This window comes from Diabrotica virgifera, chromosome 7 (genome assembly GCF_917563875.1).
Source record: "Diabrotica virgifera virgifera chromosome 7, PGI_DIABVI_V3a".
Taxonomy (NCBI): Eukaryota; Metazoa; Arthropoda; class Insecta; order Coleoptera; family Chrysomelidae; genus Diabrotica; species Diabrotica virgifera.
The window spans coordinates 237,025,675-237,052,551 of NC_065449.1; the positions used below are offsets into that span (position 1 = coordinate 237,025,675).

Genomic DNA, 26,877 nt, shown 5'->3' on the forward strand with positions numbered 1-26,877 from the left:
TTTCTCAATTTTTGTTTATTTTCCATTATTTTTTTTAGTCCCATTATCAATTAGTTCAATTATTCAAGTGTTTTTCCCTAGTTTTTTTTTTGCATTATTTTTCTTAATACCTAGATGTTAGTATATGAAGTTGGTCATTACCTTTTTTAATTCGTTTGTATCTGTTTTTAGTCCAGAGAAATAAGATTTTTCTCGTGACACATCCCCCTCCAGGCCGAAACCAAATTTTTTGAGTAGTATGGACATCTATATTAATAGGGGAGTGCATTTAGATTTTCACTTCGGAAAAAATCAAACAAGATAAAACTTTCTGTAATTTCATTAAGAAATGTTTAATAAACAACATATCAAAAAGTTCTACTCGAGAAGTGGGTGCTTCATTTTTTATTAAACAAATGAACAGCGAAGTTAGATGATTTTTTAAATAACTCCGAAAATATAATTTTTAGAAGAAAACTGACTCGACCATTGAAAAATTCAGAAAATTTTACAAAAAAAACCTTATATAAAGATTTTTCTAAAATTAAATCTCTAGCTTCTGTAATTTTTGATTTATAACGCTAAAGTCACCCTTCTCACACACATTGGCGCACTGTAAACTAGCGTTGGAAGAAGTGAACGGTTGAGTTTTTTTAATGTAATTCTTTAACTAATGGATCAAAAGAAATTTTACAAATTGGTCATGAAAGAAGATAAAATAAGCTATCTTATGCTTGTAATAAAAAGAAATAAAATATATGGACTTAAGTACGGTGTGGGCGGAAAATGAGTCTTACATGAATTTTGTTTAAAAATGATTTAAAAATGTGTAACTAATACAATTTTACTTATAAAACTCTCAAATTTGCGCAACTTACCTCTCAATAATCTTACTAAACGATGTTTTATTCAAAAAAAATCTCAAAAATTTAATTCAAATAATACGATGTCTCAAAAAATGTAATTTTTGAAAACTTCGTAGTTTTACAGAATTCCCACCACTTTAAGACGGTATTACTCAAGTTTAAATAAATCTAATACAATTTTTTTGATATTTTTTAAAGCTTAGGATGTAATCTTAAAAAAACACTGAATTATTTTAGTTTAAAAATGAAATAAACAATTTCTTTTTGAGAAAACTAAGAAAGATAACAAAAATGTAATACAAAAACCGAAAATTACCAGCTGAAAAAATGTATATACAGAGTGATCAAAACTTTTTTCTGTAAAACTTACCTAAATTACATTTAATAATAAGCTTCAACAATAATAAATTTTCAACAAAAAATTTTTTTTTAGCTCATACAGTATGTCTGCGTAACTTGGAACCTATTGATAACTTTTTTAATATCAGTTTTACGAAAAAAAGTTATTCTTTATTAAATACTCTGCATCGTATATAACATAAGATGCAACTATCAAATATCAAATTTTGTTAATTTTGTACGAGGTATGTCAAAAAATATGAATTTCACTCAAGAGTAAAGTACCTTTATATTTCACAATATCGAAAATTTTTATAAAGGAAAGTTGTTTGGAATTAAAAACTATGTTCCAATATGTAATTAGATCCTTCTAATCGAAAAGTTATTTTTTTTAATATTGTTTCAAATTAATTATACCCAACATCATTAAATTTTCACTTATTATTTATGATAACTGTTTTATTATTAATTTTATGAAGAAAGTTGTTCGTCATAAATAGCTGTGCATGGTCTAACACTTAATATGCAAATATAAAATATTATATTTTATCAATATTATACGAGGTATGTAAAAGATTATATTTCGCGCAATAAATATGTACCTTTTCACAATATTTCGATTAGAAGAGTGTAATTGCATATTGACACATCGTTTTTAATTCTGAACAACTTTCCATAATAACAATTTTCAGTACATATTATGAAAAATATAGGTATTTTACTCATAACTGAAATTTGTTTGATTGGATTCTACTTCTTTTTAATTTAAATATCCTCCATTTTGGATCCGCCATTTTGAAATTTAAATTTTTAATCTCTAATTCAGATTCAACAACCTGTTAAAAATAAAGACAATAAATGTTTTAGAAAAATGTTCTTTTTTATGTTCTTTTTAGAAAATCCGCATTTTGGATCCGCCATTTTATAGTTTATATGTTAACATTTAAGTTAGGTTTATCAAAGCTCTCAAAAATATATATATGTAGAAATAAATACATTTTGTAAATAAATAATTATTTTACAACTATTTTTTAAGTTATCCGCCATTTGGGATCTGCCATTTTATAATTTAAATTATCAAAATTTGATTCAGGTTCAGCAACCTCTCAAAAATATCCACATGTGTAAACAAACACGTTTTATAAAAAAAATTCGGATTTTACAACTATTTTTTAAGGATTTTTAGGAAAAAATCCGCAATTTTGAATCCGCCATTTTGAATTTGTAAATTGTAATGTCAGATTCGGGTTCAGCATAATCAAAACTAAAATAAAAACATTTTTTATCAAAATAAAATGTTGAATTTAAACAATTAATAAACAATTAGCGGCGAAATTTGTTAGTAGAACTTTTTACTTTAACATATTTATAAACTAACAAAAAAAGTTTTAGAAAAATATAACCTTGTTTGATTTTTTCCGAAACATTGTATCTTTTCGTTCTAATTGCACTCCCCTATAATAACCTTTATGTTTCCTGCAGCCGATTTTGATGATATACATAGTTATAAACAAATGAAGATCAAAAACGGTAATTTTTCGCTTTTTTCGTCTATTATCAAAAAGTTAAGAATTTTAAACAAATTTGGGAGTAAGAAACTCATAAATCGTCTAAAAAATTTCAATATGGCGTTCGCTGAATATGTCTATCCTTATTGGTTGCTTAGAAAATTGCAAAATAAATCATAAATTTTGAGTTTTTATAAATATTCATAACTTATGTAAAAATTAACTTAGAACCTTCTTATTACACGAATTGCTGAGACTTCTGGTGGTTAAATTATATTTTAAATTTCAAAGCGATTGGTCAAATAGTTTAAAAGTTATTTAATTTGATTATCCCAAATTCATTTTTTTGCAACACTATAAGTCAGAAAATTATGAGGTTACAGTAAGACTTCTGACAGTTTATGAAAGAAGAAAATTTATACTATTGATTTAATTTAAAAAAATGACAAAAAGTAATTTTAAACAGTGTAAAATTTATTTTGCAAAAGCACGTCGATTTTTTGCTTACTTATAAACAATTAGAATAACTTTTTAACCGTTACCCGTAGAAAAATTATTTTCATATTTGGAAGTACTGAATTTTTATACAAATTTAGAAAGAAAAACAATTGTCCTAGGACAATTAGGGACGAAGTTAGCCCCCCCGCCCCCTTTTCTTTAATTCACATGTTTTTGCAAAATAATTTTGCAGTATTTAGAATTATTTTTTGCCATTTCTTTTTAATTAAATTAATAGTATAAATCTTCTTCTTTCGTAAGCTGTCAGAATTCTTACTGTAACCTCATCATTTTCTGACTTATAGCGTTGCAAAAAAATTAATTTGGGGATAAAAAAATTAAATACCTATTAAACTATTTGACCAATTGCTTTGAAATTTAGGGTATGATTTAAGCACCAGAAGTCCCAGCATTCCGTGTAATACGAACGTTCTAAGTTAATTTTTACATAAGTTATGAATATTTATAAAAACTCAAAATTTACGATTTATTTTGCAATTGTATAAGCAACCAATAAGGATATAGACATATTCAGCGAACGCCATATTGAAGTTTTTTATACGATTTATAAGTTTTTCACTCTCAAATTTGTTTAAAATACTTAACTTTTTGGTTATAGATGAAAAAAGCGAAAATTTACCGTTTTTTGATCTTCATTTGTTTATAACTATGTATATCATTAAAATCGGCTGCAGGAAACATATAGGTTATTAATAAAGATGTCCATACTACTCAAAAAATTTGGTTTCGGCATGGAGGGGGTTGTGTCACCAACAGGATATTTTTTTTCCTTATTTCTCTGAACTATTTGTCAATGGCTAGAGCTATCATTACGATATTCGTTTCTCTTTTTTGTTTTTCCAACCATTCCATAGTGTTTCCCATATCCTATATTTGTTGTCGAATTTGTTGGTTTTTTCCATAGTTTTTCTGTAGTATCAGGTTTTCTTGTTTTAGCGCATTGACTGTTTCTTGGCTTTTGTTTCTTTCGTATCATTTTTTATATGACTTATCTCAATTTTCATGATCTGCATCAGTTCTAATATTTTATCTATTTTTCCTGTGGTAGACTGTTTTTGTGGTATTCTTGTTGGCTTTAGAAGTTTTCTTTTACCACCGCCATCACTCTCTATTTTTTTGTATATTTGCCTATTTATTCTTGTTATTGATTGTTAAGTATATAACTAAGCTTCTACTAAAGGCTGTATTATGTCTGGCAGGAACTTTGACAGACTGCTACAAGGGAAACCCATACTGCTGCAATTTGGTCTAAGGGCTAAATTTTCTTTCTTAATCTTTTGGACTCCGTACTCCGTATTCTTCAAATTGATTACTGATCTCCTTCATCATTTAGTGACGAGAATTTAATCTAACTATCTTGGCTCGCCTAAGCCATGCTCATCTATCGCTCCTTTCAAATGGTCATATATTTTCGATTTTCCTATTTTTACATTCCATTCTCGGATTATCAACACTACTATATCTTCTATCTATCTATCTTCTAGCTTTAATCTCTCCATCTTTGGACACAGGCCTCCCCTTCTCTTTTCCACTGGTTTCTATCCATTGTTGTGGTCATCCATCTGGATCCGGCATGCTTTTTGAGGTCGTCGCTACATATCATCTGAGGCCTTCCTCTCCCTTTCTTGCGTTCCCATGGTCCCCAGTAGATCATCTGCTTGTCGGATGGTGTGACCTGCAAATTTCCATTTGAGTTTTGCCACCTGTTCCTTAATGTCTTTCACTTTGGTTACTCCTCTGGTCCAAACGATTCTTTTGTGATCTTTAAGTTTTTTATGCAGTATCTATTTTTTATCGATCATTGCGCCGTTGCCACTTTATCGATATTCTCCTTTGTAAGTGTCCAAACTTGAAAGCCATATGTGAAAACAGAAAACACTAATTAAAAATTCGTATTCTAAGATATTGCGGGTATTTTTTGTTTTTCAAAATGTAGCTTAATTTATGGAATGCTACCCAGGCCAGTCTGATTCACCTTTTTATTTCTGCCGTTTGGTTTTCCTTGCTGAGCGTTAAGGTCTGTCCTAAATATATTATAATCCTAAATGTCTTAAATCTTAAATGTCCTAAATATATTATATTCCTTAACTTGTCTTATTATATTTTGACCTAACGTGATCGAGGAGTTTTCGTCCGTGTTTATCTTAATCTTTGTTTTATTGTAATTCATCATCAGTCCTATTTTTTCGACTTCATCCTTTAATTCTTCTAACATGGATTTTAAGCTACTTTTGTATCAGCGACTAATATTATATCGTCCACATATCGTAGGTGGTTCAGATATTGTCCATTGATTTTAATACCTCGTTCCTCCCAGTGATTTTTTGAAGATATCCGCCGGCGCTTGACTAAAGAGTTTTGGAGATATTGTATCTCCCTGTCTAACTCCTCGTTCTAGTTGAACTGGTTCTGTTCCGTCATATACTTTTATTCTATTTAAGTCATTCCTATATATTTATGTTCTCTATCAGATCTGTATATCGGTAATCTATTCGGCTATTTTGTATGGAGTTTATTATGGCCCAATGTTCGACACAATCAAACGATTTCGATATGCGATATTCGTTACTATGTATATCTTTACTACTGTATAATATACATGTTGGCTAGTTTAGCATTTACGGTTATTTTAATTATTCGTTCATTTACTGGAAGGTATCTCTGTTCATATTATTTCGGCCAATGTTTTTGAATTATTATTGCTACGCATTTTTGTCGTGATTTTTTCGACCCTGATACAAAAACTTTGTGAGGTATACTGAACTTTGAAAGGTAAAAGTCGTGCAATCATAAAGAAGTAAATTTATCAGCAAATTAATTTTGATTAATAAATATCAACAAGGCGATATGTTTTGGAGCCATCTGAAATGCAAATTTTTTGCACATTTCTGCCCTACATAAACGCACATATGCACCCGAATGACTTCATGCGTTACACGCACAACCTTGCATTGTGCCTCGACCTCCGACCGCTGTGGAGAGGCACGCCTACATTCGCAACTTCGGCTCGACTCTCCTTCGCACGGGTACCGGAGGATCTTGGCTCTGTAGTCCGGACTAGAAAGAACTATTCAGGTATACAGATCGGAAAAGCTGCTCAGGTTAGTGTTTGCGATTACTTGCGACTGCGGACAGTGCATTTTGGTGCGTGAGACATTTATAGTTTGTTTATACTCGGCGTACCGGAAGATCTTTCTGTGAATATGTTGGGGTACTACCTCTTTCTGCTGGTTCGTACTTTCTTATTGTTTATGTAAAATTATATTTATTGTTTATTAACATTAAGTAGGTATCTATCTATTTTTTATAAATAAATAAATATTTCAATCTTGTGTAAAAATGTTAAATATATTTTTAATGGCTAAAACAATATTCATAAATGTCATTGTTCTTAAAAAATCAATGGAAAAAATTGTTATAAAGCAGAAAAACATTAAACTAGAGTAATTTTCTAAATGTAAAATTTTAAATCAAAATGAACAAATATTTGGTACTAATGTCTGATTTCATGGTCCTTGTGCTCACCATTTAAAAAAATTATTACCTCTCTCATGAAACTTTCTTTATTCAGTTATTCATGTCGAATAGGACAACTTTTCTATTTTGGAAAGATTTCGGGAGAGAGTTTCGTAAATATAGGTTTCTAAACTTTGGTGTGTCTGACAACTATAGTATCCTACAAAATATGGCGGGCAGTATTACCAATAAATTGTATTTCATCAAACAATCCTTAAAAAAATCACCATTTATGACTCCATAGGGGGGGGGGAGCACGCATCATAAAAAGTCATGAAATTTATACCCTCACAGCTGATTTTTGCAGGATTGTGTGATAAAAATATTTACAATTAACTGAGAATATTTTCCAACAAATTTTTAAGGGTACTCCAGTTTGTTGTCGGACGCACCAAATTTTAGAAACCTTTATACAGTCTGTTTTAACGAAAATGTTATCCCCCAGAAACTCAGAAACCAAGAGCTTTTTCAAAATTTAAAAAAACATGTCAATTTATAATGGGAGGGGGACGAATTTTCATGTAAGATTCATGCCCTCAAATGTAACCCCCTACTGCCCCGTATCAACCCCACTTTTATTAAATAGCAAGTGTGGTCGAGTGGCATATCATTTGAAAGGTATTTTTTCTCTTTTTTGTTTTAATTTACGTAATAAGTTTGATGATAATTTTGGACTTAACAAATTTATTATAAATTAGTTAAATCCAAAATTATCTTTAAAGTTATTCCGCAAATTAAAAAAATATAGGGTCGTGTAGAGAAAAAAAATGAATACACTTTCTTTTACAAAAAGTGGGGTTTTATTTAAAAAAAATGCGGGGCAGTAGGAGGTTACAAAATTCGTCCCCTTTCCAGTATAAATTAACGTGTTTTTTTAAATTGTGAAGAAACTCTTGATTTCTGAGTTTTTTGGAGGGGGGGTAGTTAAATTTTCGTTAGAACACACTGTATTTACGAAACGCCCCCCTCCCGAAAATTTTCCGAAATAGAAAATTTGTCCGACTCGACATCAATAACTGAATAACAAGGACTATTAATTTAAACTGACATGTAGGTAAGACTCAATGACCCACTGTTTTCGTATTAAATTTGTTAATTTTGACATTTTTAAAATATGACAAACCTTTTGCAAAATATCAATGTTATATCATCATGGCAAATTTTCTTGCTGCTAAGAATTTCTCCCTAGAGTAATAGAGAATAAGGCCCTTATAAACCACTACCTCAGATTTATTATCGGGCCAATTTTTAGTAGCAAGCAATTAAAGCAGCATATATTTATGCTCGTTCGTTTCATCTTTTGCCTCCTCCTCCTCGGTTCTTAATCCCTTAAAGGGATGTGTTGACACCATCAAGTTTTTATAATTTCTTTCCATCCATATGACAAACCTTTTGCAAAATATCAATGTTATATCATCATGGCAAATTTTCTTGCTGCTAAGAATTTCTCCCTAGAGTAATAGAGAATAAGGCCCTTATAAACCACTACCTCAGATTTATTATCGGGCCAATTTTTAGTAGCAAGCAATTAAAGCAGCATATATTTATGCTCGTTCGTTTCATCTTTTGCCTCCTCCTCCTCGGTTCTTAATCCCTTAAAGGGATGTGTTGACACCATCAAGTTTTTATAATTTCTTTCCATCCTTCGCTGTTCTGGGCTAGTAGTTCTGACTCTTGAATTACTAGGTTGATCAGATTTTCTGCTTGATCGACCCAAAAGCTTGGAGATATTCCCCTCGGTCTTTTTTCTTCATGTTTGCCCTCGATGATAAGTTTTCCATCGTCTTGTTCTTCTGGAAACATCTTGTATTATCAAAAATGGATAACCATTTTCAATTTCGTTGCAAAGCGAAACTACAGCCGCATCATATTCTAGTTCAATCAGAGAGTACAGCAAGCACATCTACCGGTTTCGAAACTTATTAGTCTCTCATCAGGAGGCACATATGCTGCTCTCTCTGACCCAATCAGAACAAACCCCGGCGTGCAGTTATGGATTGCAACGAACGAAATGGCAGGGTTGCCCTAGCGGCAACTGCAAGCAAAAGACTAAGTTATCAATCTAATAGCACATAAATCAACATTAAAAATATTACTCTACATCCCACCAGACTGAAAACAATGGGAACCTTCTCTGGTTACACCTCCGAGTCTTCTAAAATTTGCAAACCATAACGGATGCTGAGACTAAAGAAGATGAGGGAATTTTACATTCTCGTTCTCGTTGTAACTTTATGCGCTGAACAGATGGGACGTGAATTATAAATTGTAGAGTGTATATTTGGTAGAGCTACTAGGTTTTGGTATTCTTCTTCTTTAAGTGTCTTCTCCAAAAGGAGGTTGGATATCAACATCACTATATTGGCCCTATATCTTCCACTGCTCTGAAAAGTTCTATGGAACTGGATTTAAACCAGTTCCTTTACATTTTCAACCATGACACTCTCTTTCTTCTCACTCCTTCGTTCTCTTTATCTTCCTGGGATTACTCTGAATATTTTGCTATTAAAACCGTTTACTTTTGCTTCCAGATGCAGTCCTATTTTTCTGGAATTAAATTTCTTATGCTGTTTTGTTCATATTTTTCAATTTTTTTCACTTTCTAGTAACATCTTACTGTTTACAATACCTATAATTTACATATTTTGCCATTTGAGTCATCATTTGCACAAAATGTTACACAACCTTGTCCGTGGCAGTGAAAGGAAAGTTGAGAAGTAATATTACATAAATTAATATCTAAGGAGTCATAAATATATAATATTACAAACTAATAACTCCATACATATAGAGGATGTCACAAAATACAGGCCTGATCTGATTGGATGGTGTTTAGGGATTATACTGCAATGGCCTTGGTTTAATCTCTAAAAACTGGAGGAACAAGTTGAATTCTGCTGAGAATATAAATTTGTTTACCCCAAAAACGATGCAAAATAGTTTGTCACTCCTACCCCTGAGCTTCGTCCTAAAACCAGCGCTCGGAAGGAGCGAGAACGGAAAACATCGATTATTTTATTAGTACTTTTTTTGTAGAATGAATCGTTCTCCCAGTATCAACATTAAAACCACGTGGAAATGTCAGCTACACGTGCGAAATCAACTTTATAAATAAATTTTCTATCGACTCGACACAAAGAATTTGTAAACATTCGATACCTGTTGATAATAGTATCCCATCGATAAAAATCAAAATGTTAAGAGAACAGTTAATTCTATACCAAAAGTGCTAACAAAAGCTTGGTATATTAATATTTTTTGTCCTTTCGCCCCTCCTTTCCAAGATGGATTTAAGGGCAAGAGTAATAAATCCCCAAGTAGTCCCAAATACTATCCTATACTATTACCATTACTATTCAATGTACAGTTGAGTCCGCGAATCTTTACCCGTGCGTCATCATTTAAAGCATACGAAATAAGTCGATGATAAGTCGGAAATTGAAATTTACTAAACGCAACACCAAGTGACAGTAAGTGACTTGCTGTTGCGATTTCCGACTTATCATCGACTTACTTCGTATGCTTTAAATGATGACGCACGAGTAAAGATTCGTGGACTCAACTGTATATAAAGAATTCCTTTTCGAAGAAGTAGTACTATCTGAAATCGAAGGAATAATAATTACTAACGTAAGAACTATTAACATAAGATATGCAGATCACACCGTAATGATGACAAGCTCTGTTGAACAACTTCGACTACTAACCAAGACAAACAGTTTCTGTGACAAATATGGACTAAAAATGAATATAGAAAATATTAAAATAAATATATGATAATGACTAAGAAAACAAATATACAAACATACACTTGGTAGTAGTCTAGAGTCTGACTAGAGTATGACTTACGGCACCCAAATATTATCGTTAACCCATGCCACAGCAAACAAACTTAGAGTGGCCCAAAGAAGAATGGACGGTTACTATTCGGACTGACTCCTAGAGACAGGGTCAGAAACGATGAAATCAGAAGAAGAACAGGCATCACAGATGTCATAGAGCAAGTAGCATGGCTGAAGTGGAATTAGGCGGGCCATATAGCCATAATGAAGGACGGGAAGTTGTTCCAAAAAATTACAGTATGGAGACCACGAGCAGGCAGAAGAATTAGAGGTAAACCACCTACACGATGGACAGACGACGTCAAAAGGATTGCTGGGAATTGGTTGCAGGAAGTTCAAGATCGGCAAAACTGGAAGAAATTAGGGGAGGCATATGTTTACCTTTGGATGCAGAAGGTTGGATGATGATGATGCTGATGATGATGATGATGATGATGATGACGATGATGATGATGATGATGATGATGATGATGATGATGATGATGATGATGATGATGATGATGATGATGATGATGATAATGACACTTGGTAGATTAACCGATAGGAAAGGTTTAAAAATACAAAAATCTGGATTTCAGAAAATAAGAATCAAATAACAGAAATGCGGGTCACGATAGAAAAAGCAAGAAATGTGTTTTTAAACAATAATTAGAAAACAAAATGGCATGGACACAGAAGAAAACAAAGACTGTATTGAGAGAAATGGGTAAAGAATACGAAATAATAAATACAATAAAAATAAGAAAGTTATAATATCTGGCACACCTAATTAGGGGACAACGATATGATTACTAAGATTCATAATACAGGGAAAGATAGGAGGAGGAAGGAGTATTGAATAATTTAAGAGACTGGTTTTAATGCAGTTCAATAATAGAACAGAGCAGCGCAGCTGTAGATAGAGTGAAGATACTAATGATGATATTTAACCCTCGATCGGCAAGCGACACTAAAGAAAAAAGACACTTGAAGAAAAAGAAGTTATATTTTAATTTATCTATCAGAAATTCATGTTTTTATAAATTTGAACATGAATCTATTATACTGGAATTAAATTGTCTTTACAGTACAGCAAAATTTGTATGGAAAACTTACGGTGAGATTTTGATCCTGGCACACTTTTCAGTTATGTGATTCTCACATATTAATAAAATTGTCTTTTCAAGTGTCATCTTTACTTATTGTATCAATATTTTTAATACCAATAAAACATAATACCATAAACATTATTTTTAACACAACGCACAGTTGATTGATATAATCTTAAAAATGTAATCGTAAAATCAATGGTTTATTACCAATTTATGTAACAAATCATGTTAAAATTTACCTCAATATAGCAAATCCATAATTGTTAACAACTATGGTAATGTTTATAAAAGATATATGTTTGTATAACTCTGGCATTTAAAAGGTTAAATTATTGTCAGACTCTAAATATAACAAATAGTTATTAAATAAAACGATAAATTTTTTTACTATGTGCTAATAGGAATAAATCTTTTGCTGTAATATAAAAGTTTAGATTTTTGAAATGCCTGTTTTACTTAATATGCAAATAAACTATATTACGGAATAAGTCTGACAACTGACACAGATGTATATATTTATAAGAGAATAAAATGCCAAAAACTTCCATTTTAGGTGTATTAGTAATATAGAACAAAGACTAAAGCATGGAATACACAGTATATCTAAAACCAACCCATACCGACAGATATGGGATATATTACACGCTGATTTACGCCATCATCCTGCACAATTATATTAGGTTACCAAAACCCTAATTACAAAATCTATAAAAGTGACAGGAAGAGGAACATAACAAGCAAGAAATACACAAAGTTAAAATAGGGTTAGGAATATATGTATAGCTCACAAACGTCTATAATTTAAAAGGTACAACATCTCAGAAACCCAGTAGAAGAAAAAAACCAATTCGTACAACTTCTCCTCTCCATTTCTTGAACCCTTTTCAGGCCTTGATCAGTCTCTAAATATTTTTAGCCTTCCCTCTCGAATGGAGGCCGCTTCCTGTCTCCATTGTCTACGATCCTGTGCCCAATGAACGACTTCATCTATACGCCAGTCATTGGGAGCAAGAATAGGATATTACCTCCGAATTCTATCTTACTGCATGAATTTTACTGAAATTTAGGGCCTAGCCTCTACTTATCTCCTAATTCAAAGTCTACCCTATGCCGATGTGTGCTTTTATCTTGGGGGTAGTTCCCACCCCTTCTTAGGGGTGGAAAATTATTTGGTTAAAATTACCACGAAATTCGCTAAAGAATCCATTTCTTAGCAAAAACTGTTCTGTATTTTTTTTGGAAAACTCAATACTTTTTGAGATGTTCGTGGTTGAAAATTGGCCATTTTCATTGAAACAAGGTACCTTTTCGAATGGTTTTTTACAAATACCTTAAAAACCATGAATCTAACTAAAAAACTATATTAAACGTTTTTGTAGGTTATAAAAAAACAAAGAGACACTTGCCTTCATAAATCTTCTAGTTATAATACAAAAAGAGATATGGTAGGTGAAAATGGTTTGTTTTTTGGTACATTCTCAAATTGGTGTATTCAACTTGAAATAACAGAGAAACGGTCAATTTTAGGTGTATAATGCTACTAATACCTTTGTAGTGCTTGAAAAGACCTTTAAAATTCTCTAGAGGAAAAGGAAGATTTTTAAGAAAATTTAAAAATACGCTCTATAATTTGATCTTATTTTTTTAAACTATTCATTTTAATCCAGTCCAACTTTTTGAACATAGAAGTAACACTATAATAAAAAGTATTGTCTAAGGAACACGATGTCTTTAAATTCTAAGGACGAGGGGTTACATATACTTTTTATTTCTTTTTAAAATACATTAGTTATCAATTTTGATTGCAGAATTCTCGCTTGGGCGGAGGTAAATTCCTCACCACCCAGTAAAAATATATAATCCCGACAGGTATTTTCCTCACCAAATTTAAAGGTTCCTATTAATCCGGAAGGTATTTTCCTCACCAACTCACTCAGGTAATAAAATAAAAATATAGGTTTAATTTAAGAATGTCTATTATGAAAGCATCCGAAATCCAAATACAAGACATTAATTTCCTTACATTATAATAATAGTTTATAATATAAATAATATGCAAGACGTATAAATTATTATTTAATATTTACTATAATAAGACAGACACTTTACAAAATCCATTCTAGTCATTTGATTAGACTGATATCTTATTAATAAATTTACTATATTTTTCAATTTCAGTTTAACTTGTTTATCTTTGATAGGTTTTGCAATATGCAAACTTTAAATTTGGACATACGTATCTACCTGAAATTCTTTAATTTTTTCAAAGAAAATATTATATGGATGGATGCGTATTACAAAACGATCAATTAAAATGCGAATGAAAAGATTTGCAGGCATTTGTAATACGAATAACAAAAGAATTTGCCTCTGTCCACAAATATGGGGAGAATATGGCATTTTCGTCTATATAAGTTTAAACTAAATAATCAACATACATATCTATCTTAAATTTCATTTGGGGGTATTCAAGTATTACGTAACGCAGTTTTTGAAGATTTTTGACCCCCCCCCCATGTAACGCGCCGTAACGTTATGGAAGACCCCCCTCCCCCAAGGTGCGTTACGTAATACTTGAACGCTCCCTTTCCTGGTTTGCATGACTTTAAATCAAACACAAAACAATCTGATACGTCTTCTGACGAGAGGGGCAAAATTATGGAATAAATTAATTTTCTCTAAAACGGACGATTTTGGAGAAAAACCCCGAAACATGTCGATTTTTATTTTTAAATTACAATTTTTTGGCCTATATTTTCATAGTAGTAACGTCATCTAACTGTGCGTGATCAAGTTATCAATGATTTTTTTAAATGGGAATATGGGTCGTGTGGTAGCTTATTTGAAAGGGTGTAATATTCCCTATTCAGTAATATAAACATTAACGTAATTATTGATTGATTGATTGATGACGTCACTAATATGAAATATAGATATGCCAAAAATTGTGATTTAAAAATAAAAATCGACGTGGTTCGGGGCTTTTTGTCCAAAATCTTCCATTTTAGAGAAAATGAATATATTCCATAATGTTGCCCCTCTCTGTATAAAATTCAATGTTGCTAAAAATCTTATATTTGTTTCACATTCACAACTAAATACAGTTATCTTACTTTTGACACAGTTTATAAAGAGAAAATTTTTCTCCTTGGTTGTTTTTTGAGCACAGCTTTTCACAAATTCTTGAACCTCGTCAATATTGGAAGGAAGTCGACCAGGCATCATTTTCGTCGATAATTATATATATATTTTTTCTTATGTAACAGACATAAAACGTAGTAATTGTTTCAGGCAAATTAGCTGCAAGCTCTTGGCGAATGATTTTTGGCGGTTTTTCAGTATATTCTCTTCGGCTTTACGTTTACAAGAGTAAGAAACAATTTTTCGATCTATCATCTGCAGATCTGGTTCATGATTATGTTGTAGGCTACTTCTAGTTATTGTAAAATTTGCCCCAATAGTATTCAATTTCGCACTAAAAGTTATGTTATTGTCTCCAGAACATTTCTTCACTTTCTAAAACTTTCACCTTATAAAAAATAAAATTTTCAAATACCGCGATTACTTTCTATTAAACATGCCATTTTTGTCAAAATTCCAATTATGACTAAAAATAAAATACTATAAAATTAATTAATTAATTATTATAGGTACCTACTGTAATTTTATAGTAGATAAATAATTTCCTTGAACGCCTTTTAGTAAAATCTACCTGAAACTACCATTTCAGTTTTGGTGAGCAAAATACCTGTCGGATTATGACATACCCTTCCAAACTCAGGTATGAGATTATTTTGGTGAGGAAATTACACCCGCCGTCTCGCTTAGTTTGAATGTAGTCGACTTTAGTATTAATTGCTCATTTTAAAGGTCTTTTCAAGCACTACAAAAGTTATTAGTAGATATCATTATACACCTAAAATCGATAGTTTCTCTGATATTCCAAGTTAAATACACCGATTTGAGCATGCAGCAAAAAAACAAACTCTTCTTACCTACCAAATCCCTCTTTGTGTATAAACTAGAAGATTTATGAAGAAACGAATCTCTTTGTTTTTCTATAACCTACAGAAATATTTTAAATAGTTTTTTTGTTAGATGCAGAGTTTTTGAGGCATTCGCAAAAATCCGTCCGAAAAGGTGTCATTTTTCAATGAAAATGGCCAATTTTCAACCACGAATAACTCAAAAAGTATTGAGTTTTCAAAAAATAATTATGAACAGTTTTTGCTTAAAATTAGGTTCTCTGGCCTCTTCCGTGGCTATTTTAACCAAAACATTTTTCACCCCCGAGAATGGGTGGGAACCACCCCCAAGATAAAAGCGCACATCGGCATAGGGTAGACTTTGTTTCTTGAGCTAATCCCTACTTACTGTGAAAATATCAAGTAAATCGATGTAGTAGGATGGAATTCGGAGCCAAATACCCTCACTGACTGCCCTACTAGGGATTTTCCCATATATTCTGGGCTAATTAGCAAAATACAAGGAAAAGTTATTTTAAATACAAATATACAAAATACAAAATACAAATTTTATTGCTGGAATCGAATTTTATTATTGTATGTATTAATAACATAGATATGCAAATCCGCAGATAGTGTGCTACTTTTTTTATAAACAAAATGGCGCCCGAAAATCGTGTTTTTTTCAATTTTTGCTCTATAACTCGAAAGATTTTAACTTTAGACCAAAAACACTCCGCAATTCACCGCATAAAAATTCACCGCAATTAAATTCTGCATAGAGACGTGTTTTTTCCGATTTACTTCGACGAAAACTTTCCCCGAAAAAAGCGGGTTTTTCCAACAAAATCTTTAATTTTCAACTAAACTTTTAGATAAGTAGTTGTTAATCAATAATTAAATAAGTTGGTAAAGTAAAAGCCCTTTCCATATGTATTATAATTCCAGAAGTCTATGGAAATTGAATGAACATTTTAGCAACAATTAAAATGTTAATTAAAAATTTACGGTCGCCATAATAACGACAATAATTATGATGCATAAGAATAACTATGATTTTTTCATAAAAAGGCACTATATCTATCTAATGTACTTTACAGAATTGAAATTGGACTATTTAAGCGGCCTCAGGAATATTTTAAAACTATAAACAATTTTTTGGTTTATAAACAAATAGAATATCTCGGGAAATATTAAACTAAATTAAATTGTGAAAACGGTGTTCGAAAGACAGTGGCAGGATGCTTTTTCTAAAAGAAAAAACGTTTAATTATGATAAGTGATTCCTGAGATATAACCGGTCAAAGTTGACCGGAATTTACGGCAAAGATATAAACAATAGGATCATAGTTTTCAAACCATCGCCTTTTTACTTTTGTCCTCTTTCTCCACACCAATTTTCATATCTTTAAAGTCTTCATAACATATATTATTATAATAAAAACTATCGACAATACGTGTGAAAATTGCCAAAAATAGCAAAATTCCAATCAAAAATTAGGTTGGAGAAAATGTAACCCTCAAAGTTCAAAATCGGTATACGTTAACAAAATGCATTTTCTCGGCTTCCCATGGAGCAATTTCCTTCATTCTTTTTTGTTCCCTAATAACTCGAGTAGAGCCATCGGACTAACGCATTATTAAATGTCAAACTTGCTTTTGCTTTGTTACAATAGATTAATTTATTTATAAGAACAGAAAATTACATATTTTTTCCAGTTGTAGGCTTTTTTTTAGGTAAACTTACTACAAGTGTACCTTTTAAAGTTAAAACATAAATATTCTCATTTGAAAGCTTTATAGTTATTTAAACAATTTTTATTTAAACAAATTAAAATACTGTGTTATAATAAATAAATTAAATTATTATAACAAAACAAAAGCAAGTTTGACATTTAATAATGCGTTAGTTCCATGGCTTTACTCGAGTTACTTGGGAACAAAAAAAGAATGAAGGAAATTGCTCCATGGGAAGCCGAGAAAATGCACTTTTTTAACGTATACCGATTTTGAACTTTGAGGGTTACATTTTCTCCAACCTAATTTTTGATTGGAATTTTGCTATTTTTGGCAATTTTCACACGTATTATCGATAGTTTTTATTATAATAATATATGTTATGAGGATTTTAAAGATATGAAAATTGGTGTGGAGAAAGAGGACAAAAATAAAAAGGTGATGGTTTGAAAATTATGATCCTATTGTTTATATATTTGCCGTAAAGGACATCGCACACATCTTATGGAAAATATAATGTCACTCAAATTCAATAAAATTTATACGAATAGATTCGTTTTAAATTAACGGTCAAATCTTATCATTGCGCCAACTCTATATTTTCATTAATAAGAGCAGAAATTGATATAAATAAATCTGAAATCAAATGGATACGTACATAAGTTAGAGAGAGAAAAAATATTTTAAAACACCCAAATTGTCGGTACTCCATAAATCAGAGGATTAGTTTCACTAATTCGCTTAGGCCCAGCGGGGGTTTAAGCTCTTTTGAATAGCACCCAGAGCAATAATGATGGTAACTGACACTTTTACTGACTCAAAAAATGTGATTTCGATAAACTTTAATTGCAATTTGCCCCGTAATTAATCATAATTAAGAGTTGGCGCAATGATAAGATTTGGCCGTTAATTTAAAACGAATCTATTCGTATAAATTTTATTGAATTTGAGTGACATTATATTTTCCATAAGATGTGTGCGATGTCCTTTCGGTCAACTTTGACCGGTTGTATCTCAGGAACCACTTATCATAATTAAACGTTTTTCTTTTAAAAGAAGCGTCCTGCCGCTGTCTTTCGAGTACCGTTTTGACAATTTAATTTAGTTTAATATTTCCTGAGATATTCTATTTGTTTTTAAGCCAAAAAATTGTTTATAATTTTAAAATATTCCTGAGGCCGCTTAAATAGTCCAATTTCAATTCTGTGAAGTACATTAGATAGGTGTAGTGTGTTTTTATGAAAAAATCATAGTTATTATTATGCATCGTAATTATTGTCGTTATTATAGCGACCGTAAATTTTTAATTAACATTTCAATTGTTGCTAAACTGTTCATTCAATTTCCATCGGCTTCTGGAATTATAATACATACAGAAAGGGCTTTTACGTTACTAAGTTATTTAATTATTGATTAACAACTACTTATCTAAAAGTTTAATTGAAAATTAAAGATTTTGTTGGAGAAACCCGCTTTTTACGGGGAAAGTTTTCGTCGAAGTAAATCGGAAAAAACACGTCTCTATGCAGAATTTAATTGCGGTGAATTTTTATTTGGGTGTTTTTGGTCTAAATTTAAAATCTTTGGAGTTATAGAGCAAAAATTGAAAAAAAAACACGATTTTCGAGCGCCATTTTGTTTATAAAAAAAGTAGCACACTATCTGCGGACTTTGCATATCTATATTATTAATATATAAAATCATAAGATTCGATTCCAGCAATAAAATTGCTGGTAAATAACTTTTCCCAAAAATGGCCTATTCTCCGATAATCAGCCCAGACTAATAAGAATGTTCATTGGGTCTGCCCATCGTGTTGAAAATCTTCCTCCTCTGTTCTTCGGCCTTCCGCTCCGTAGTCACCGTTCTTCTGGATATATGGCCGAAGTAATTTAGGTACTCTGGGTTTACTTTTTTTAATAATCTGTCTTTAATATGAATATCTTACAGAATTGACAGGTTGGTTCGATGTTCTATCCAAGGCACGCATAGAATTCTTCTAAAAACCCATATTTTGAAGGGGTCTAGGACGTTTCATCGCCGCCGTTTCGATGCCGCCAGTTCGATGCCGATGCCGGCCGATTCATCGCCAGTCAATTAATCGCTATCTGATATATTTCCGAATTTTCGACAGTTACAATTATTAGTTATTTTTAATATTAATTAGGAATTCTAGGAAATGCGAGATATGACGGCGATGAAATGGACTGGCGATGAACCGGCGGCATCGAAACGGCCGGCGATGAACCGGCGGCATCGAAACGTTCCATTCCGATTTTGAGGACTTCGATTTTACTTCTATCAATTTTTTTAGATTTTACGTTTATAAACTCTCAAACACTCTACACTTTATTTGCTATACTTTGAGAGATTTCTGTAAGAATAATCAAAATTAACCGGTACAATATATAGCAACCCACTTTAACAACCTTAACTACCTAATACCTAATAAAACTTAATGTTTATTGCTATAAACTTATTATAATTTTGCAAAATAAAGTTTCTTGAACCTGCGTTGTTAACGAACTAAATCTGAGAAACGCATGGATTTGCTGGATATCCTAAAATGGAAATATAAACCGTTTAACAACAGTACCAGCCCCCGCTAAACTATTTCGAACTGATATATATCTTAAATAAGCCATAAAAATTTGCATTAATTGGCAAATACGTTGGTGGAGGATTTTGTTAGTAAATTTTATACACCAAGAAGGTTTATATTAGTGTGTGTTTCTTCTTTATTTGTTGACACGATAACCCCATTAACGATTAAACATACAATAAAATAAAATAGGATAGAAAAATTCAATATATAAGGAAAATGTTAAAGTGAAACCTGAAAAGTACTAAATGGAATTCAATATTATATTGCCTAATTTTACTTTATTTACTCCGTGGCGTTACAACCCTTCGGGTGTTTTAGCAAACTTCGCAACATGCATCCAATAATTATCTCTGTCTTGAGAAGTCTCTATCCTCTAATTCCCTACACACATAACTTTAAGGTCCTGCTCTATTATATCGCCACTAGTACGGAAAGCCACTGCGCATCCGCTAGGAAAAATATTCTGATTTGGATTTTTTGCACAATCTTACTCAAAAAGGTCTCCTTTTAACAAATTTGCATGTTGCCAGGACCAAAAGGTGGTGAAAAATTTTTTAAACGTTTTTTTTTTATTATTTATTATACATATAAATTATTTTTTTGCTTGGAAAAAAGTTTTTTTCACGTTCCATTGGAACTTTTAAATTAGATTGATACTTTGTGTTTCTTCGACTAAATTTGAATCCCTTTATATTAAGTGTCATCGTTCTCTAAGTTTGGACTGTACATATACTCAACCAAACTTATATAGAATCATGTGATATTTTTTATTATTTTAAACGAATTAAAGCTAAATTTCAATTTCTTTTATTGCACCTCTCCGGATAACTACAGAATATAGTACCAAATCAACATAATATACGCCAGGGAAGTAAGGCAAAAATATACCATGTTCGGGACACTTGAGCAGCCAGATTGCAAATGGGTTTTTTGGGTACTATATACCTAATACATTATAAATACAAAAATGCCCTTCACAGTTTGGACGAGAAATTTGGTTATTAACAAATAAGAGTCAAAAATGGGAGTTTTTTCGTTTAAATCGCTACAGGTAAAAATTGGGTAATTAAATATCTTATTTATAATATTTTTCTTTTAGTAGATGAGCCTTAGTTTAAAATAGCGCTATTGAATTTTGGTTCGATTATTTGTTGCTTCGGATATTGCAAAATAAAACTAAAATTTCGAAAATAAAAAATTTGCTATAACTTTTGTGAAAATGAATATATGACTTTCATATTGCAAGAAAAGTTGAGTTAAATAGTCCACACAATGCACAAAAGATTTAAAGACGATTCGTCAATTCGTTTAAATTTTATTCAATTTGTTTATCCCAAAGAGCTTGTTTTTCACAATGTTATTGTTCAGAAAATAATAATGATATAGCAATTCTGTGGAAACAACATGAAAAAAGAATAGTCATATTTTCAATGCATTTAAAAAAAATTATTAAAACGTCATTTTTATCAATCAGGAAAGATTTTACTAAAATAGGGTCATTTTTGGCTTATAAACAATTTAAATAACTTTGTTAATATTGACTATAAGCTAAAACTACAATGGAATTTAAAAAACTGGTTTTTTATACGAATGTTCAAAAACAAATTTTGGCCTAAGTGAATTACGGTTAAAGTTAGTCATTTTTTATTTAATTGCTACTTTGTTTATAACAATTAGGCAACCAAACTAGAGCCATTTTGAAGTTGAAGGTATATAGTTTATGTGTAAAAGTTTGAGTAAACTTTGAACCTCAATAGAGTGGTTAATAAAGTTTTAAAACTGGCGTCCTAACGGAACGGATTCGTGGTCGGTGAAGGGGAATTATTAAAATCCGTGCACTCAAAAAATGAAACTAATTTTTCAAACATATGCAACGATTAATATCGCCGGAGCTTGTTGATGGATTTTGATCATAATTTTTTAAATTTGTATGTACTCATAGTCTTATAGAGTACGTTATGTACGCACATACCCACCTAACATTACTAAATGTTAGGGAGAACTCCGCTTATCACTCAAGGATATCAAAAATAGATTACGACCGATTCTAAGACCTACCGAATATACATATACCTATAATTTCATAAAAATCGGTCAAGCGGTCACGGAGGAGTATGGAAACTAACACTGTGACAGGAGAATTTTATAGATGTAAATACATAGATGGCTATTAATAAATAGGGGTTGGTAATAGAAGAGTGAAAATTAAGGCTTGTATGTATTTTTTAATTCTACATCATATAAAATTAAGGTAGATAATTTTGTCCAAAAAAATTAAAAAAAAAAGTTTGGGAGCAACCCACCTTATAACTTATGGGTATAAAAAACAGATTAAAACCTATTGTTCGTTCTATAGAATATACTTGTAAAATTTCATAAACATCGGCCAAGCCGTTTCGGAGTAGTATGGTAACTAACACTGTTACAGGAGAATTTGATGTATATAGAAGTAACTGTGAATTAAATAACACAAGTGGCTAACTTTGACCTTAATTAACCTAGGCAAAAAGTTTTTTCTGAAAATTCGTGTAAAAATACCAGTTTTTGAAATTCTAAAGTAGATTTACTCTATAGTCAATATTAACAAAGCTATTCAAATTGTTTATAAGCCAAAAATGACTCTATTTTACTAAATTGTTTTCGGAATGACAAAAACGACTTTTTAATGATTTTTTTTTTCAATATTTTGAAAATATAACTATTCTTCTTGCACGTGATTTCCACAGAATTGCTATATCATTATTATTTTCTGAACAATAATATTGCGAAAAAAAGATCTTTGCGAAAAACAAATTGAAAAAAATTTAAACTAATTGACGAATCACCTTACAATTTTTTGTGCATTATACGGAATGTTTGACTAAACTTTTCGTGCAATATGAAAGTCTTAAGGCCATTGTCGCAAAAGTTATAGCACATTTTTTATTTTTAAAATTGTAGTCCCTTTTTGCAATTTCCGAAGTAAAAAATGATCGGACCGAAATTTAAGAAGTGCCATTTTAAACCTTGGCTCATCTACTAAAATAACAATCATATAAATATGAGAGTTAATTACCCTATTTTTACCTGTAGCGATTTAAACGAAAAAACTGCCATTTTTGACCCTTATTTGTTAATAACGTAAGTTTCTCGTCCGAACTGTGACGGGCAATTTTGTATTTATAATGTATTTAGTCCTGTCGCCAGGGGGGGTACAACGGCCTCGTTAATTCAGATGGACTTACCCAAATTTTTTTTATGTATTTTGACCCGTAGAACACGAATTTTTTGGGTAACAGTTGATCCGGATGTCGATAAGATTGTTATAGACCAAGAACTTGAGGAATCAAATAACAGCGATTTTTGGCAAAACAAAACAATATTTTGTATTTTTTGGGTCATTTTAAGCAAAAAATATTTCTACAAGTTTTTTAGTAGGATGCACAGTTTTCGAGATAAACGCGGTTGAACTTTCAAAAAATCGAAAAACTGCAATTTTTAAACCCGAATAACTTTTGATTAAAAAATAAAATAGCAATTCTGCTTAGCGCCTTTGAAAGTTCAAGTCAAATTATGTCGGTTTTGATTATTTGCATTGCTAAAAATTTATTGTGTTATTGCTAAACAAAGCTACAAACAACTAGTGCGTGAGTGATGTTTCTATGATTTCTCATTTAAAATCGAACGAGTAGGTAGAATAGGTACTAGTGCAATCAAGACTATTTCTACGTTACATGCGTTAAAACGCATGTAAAAGCACGGGAAACCCTACGTGTTTATAGCTTTGTTAAACAATAAAAAAATAAATTTTTACCAATGCAAATAATCAAAACCGATATAATTTGACTTAAACTTTCAAATGCGGTAAGCAGACTTGCTATTTTATTTTTTAATCAAAAGTTATTCGGGTTCAAAAATTGCAATTTTTCGATTTTTTTAAAGTTCAACCGCGTTTATCTCGAAAACTATGCATCCTACGAAAAAACTTGTAGAAATATTTTTTACTTAAAATGGCCCAAAAAATACAAAATATTGTTTTGTTTTGCCAAAAATCGCTGTTATTTGATTCCTCAAGTTCTTGGTCTATAACAATCTTATCGACATCCGGATCAACTGTTACCCAAAAAATTCGTGTTCTACGGGTCAAAATACATAAAAAAAACTTGAGTAAGTCCATCTGAATTAACGAGGCCGTTGTACCCCCCCTGGCGACAGGACTAATTAGTATAGTACCCGAAAAATCCATTTGCAACCTGGCTGCTCAAGTTTCCCGACAAAAACCATATTTCCTTGGACTTGTAGGTACCTGCAAGCTATTAAAGTTGGTTGGATGATAATTAAAGGATTTTTTGTACCAATCATAAATCCTCCCCAGAACATGACCCTTCCTCTTTTATATTTGTAAACAAATCTTGCAGTTTCCGTTCTTGCTTGTCTTCCTCGCCATCTAAGTACACGAATTTGTTAATCATCTGATTTTACATATCCTACTTTAGTTTGAAAATAGCACACTTTTCCAATTTGCAATGTTTCAGTCTTGGTGTTGAAGACACCAATTTACAATCTTGTGGTGCCTGGTTAACTCGGGATCCCGTAACTTCCTCCTGCTATATAGTCCTTGTGCACGGCAACTCTTCTTCTTATCGTTTCAACTAAAATGTTTACACCTATGGCTTTCAAAAGCTGCAGATTTCAAATACATAGTGATTCCATATAAGTTTGGTTGAGTGTAGTTACCTTTATGTATTTCGTACTAATACATCAGAATATAATAAATACCAAGAAAAGTTTAATTGGAATATTATTTGATCCTGTATTTATCTTCTTCTTCTTTCTCATAATCCTTATTTCTCAAGTTAGAATAAATATGGACTTATCTGTTGTTGATCTACCTTTATGCATTAATCCAAACTGAGTTTTATTCCTCCAGTATTTCCTCCAATATTTCCAATACTTCCATCATGCAAGTAGTTTCACTGCTCTGAAGTGGCACTTGCACTTAGCACTTGTTGAACATATGTGTTTTTATAAGCAGGTACACAGTGTTTATTTTTCTCATTTTTGTTGACATTATTTGTATCTTTCCATAATTCTACTGTTGTTAATTTTTATATTTCTGTTACTGCTAATTTTAGTACATACTTGTACAAATCTAAGAATAGTTTCGCGAAGAGATTCTCTTTTATATACAAACAATAACAAAAACAATTAGACACAACGCGTCATCAAATGAGCATATTAATTAAAGTAAAAGTTATTGTAAGCAACAGTTGTGTGAATTTAAAATAACTTCACGAAATTCTTTTACTAATTTAAATATTTCTCAACATATTCTTCTTTTCTGGAGAAAAAGTGAATGAAAGCGGCGTCAATATGTTTTAAAATATTGTTTGGATGGCATACGATTAACAGATTTGCAAACACCAAAATTTTAATCATAAATATAAACCAGTGGCAGATCTACGGGAAAGGAAACTAGGGAAATTCCCCCCAGCCCCATCATGACATATGCCGCAGAAATTTGGGTCATAAACAAAAAACCCAAAAAAGCATTCTGACAACCGAAATGGAATACGGGAGAAGATGCTGTGGTCTCACAAGAAGAGACAGAATAACAAATAAAGAGATAAGGAGAAGAATGCAAGTGGAAAAAGATGCCCTGCAATATATAGACGAGAGAAGACTGAAATGGTACGGCCACGTACGCAGAGCAGAAGACACTTGGATAAACAAGGTTTAAACAAGTATTAAACACCCAGTGTTCTAAAGTGGCATTTTTAAGGCTCCTATGGAGTGCTAAAAATTGCATTTTTAACATGTTTGTAGAAAAAATATATTTAGTCGAGGAAATGAAGCTGAAAAAATGGCAAAACCTCGCAATTTTTTCGTCCAGCATCGATTTGTACAAAAATTTGGGATAAGGCCCATTTCACCCTCTAGTTCATTTTCTATATTGAGCCGTTGTACGCTTTTGGTTTTTAGGGGTGAAAACTACCCCTAAAAAAACTACTTGTAAAAAATTATAAAATAACATTTTAAACTTTAATATTGTCAACATATGGTTCTTATTAGTTATGTAATGATTGTTTTATGCTTTAAAATATACTATCATAATATTTGAACCCTTAAAACCACCCTTGTTGGAGCTGTATATAAAAAATTGACTTATGCTAAAACAATAATTTCGGCTTGCATCGATTTACATAAAAATTGGGGATTAGGATCATCTCACCCTGTACTTTATATTCTATAACATGCTCAAGGGCGTCGATTATTTTTAGGGGTGTAAACTACCCCTTATTGTCAAAAATTATATAAACATATTGTAACCTTTAATATGGGTAAAATTTGGTTTTGATTGGCTAAAAATAATGATTGTTTTATGCTTTAGGGCATAATATCAAAATATTTCAACCCTTAAAAACCATCCTTAACCTTCCGATGACCAAGCGGGGGAAATTGTGACCCCAGCGGATGTTTTTCTTTAATAATTTCAAAAGTATTTTTAATTTTTAACTCATTATTTTTTTGTTTGACTTTAACATCATTCTAAATATCCTCATATTTTAAAATAAAAAAAATTCCCTATATTTTACGAATAAAAAATATATTCTGAAGTTGATGTTTAGTAAAATAGCGTCTATTATGTGTAATTACAAGTAGTTTTACGCTAATGACGTCGACTTTGCAAAGCAACAAGACACTTACTCAACATACACACTACACATGACACTAAAACTCATGTTGTAACTGGCCGAATGACATAAAGTCCATGTCAAAAAAAAAATAAAAATTAAAAAAAAAACAAAAAAAACTTTATTTTTTTAGTTAATTGTCATTTTTGACATTTTTGACCTGGGGTCATTTTTCCCCCCTTGGTCATCCGTGTAACAAAAAAAGGTTGGTCATCGGAAGGTTAAGAACATTACAA

At 31.3% G+C, this 26,877-nt stretch overlaps 1 protein-coding gene across 1 annotated transcript in view; it reads left to right on the forward strand.

The window, feature by feature from the left end:
- The first annotated feature begins 6,236 nt into the window (after positions 1-6,236).
- LOC126888251 (uncharacterized) overlaps positions 6,237-26,877 on the forward strand; it is a 194,269-nt gene continuing 173,628 nt past the window's right edge. The window contains exon 1 of the mRNA XM_050656347.1: positions 6,237-6,441. Coding sequence (XP_050512304.1) covers positions 6,415-6,441 — 27 coding nt within the window. The 5' untranslated portion in view covers positions 6,237-6,414. The remainder of the gene's footprint in view (positions 6,442-26,877) is intronic.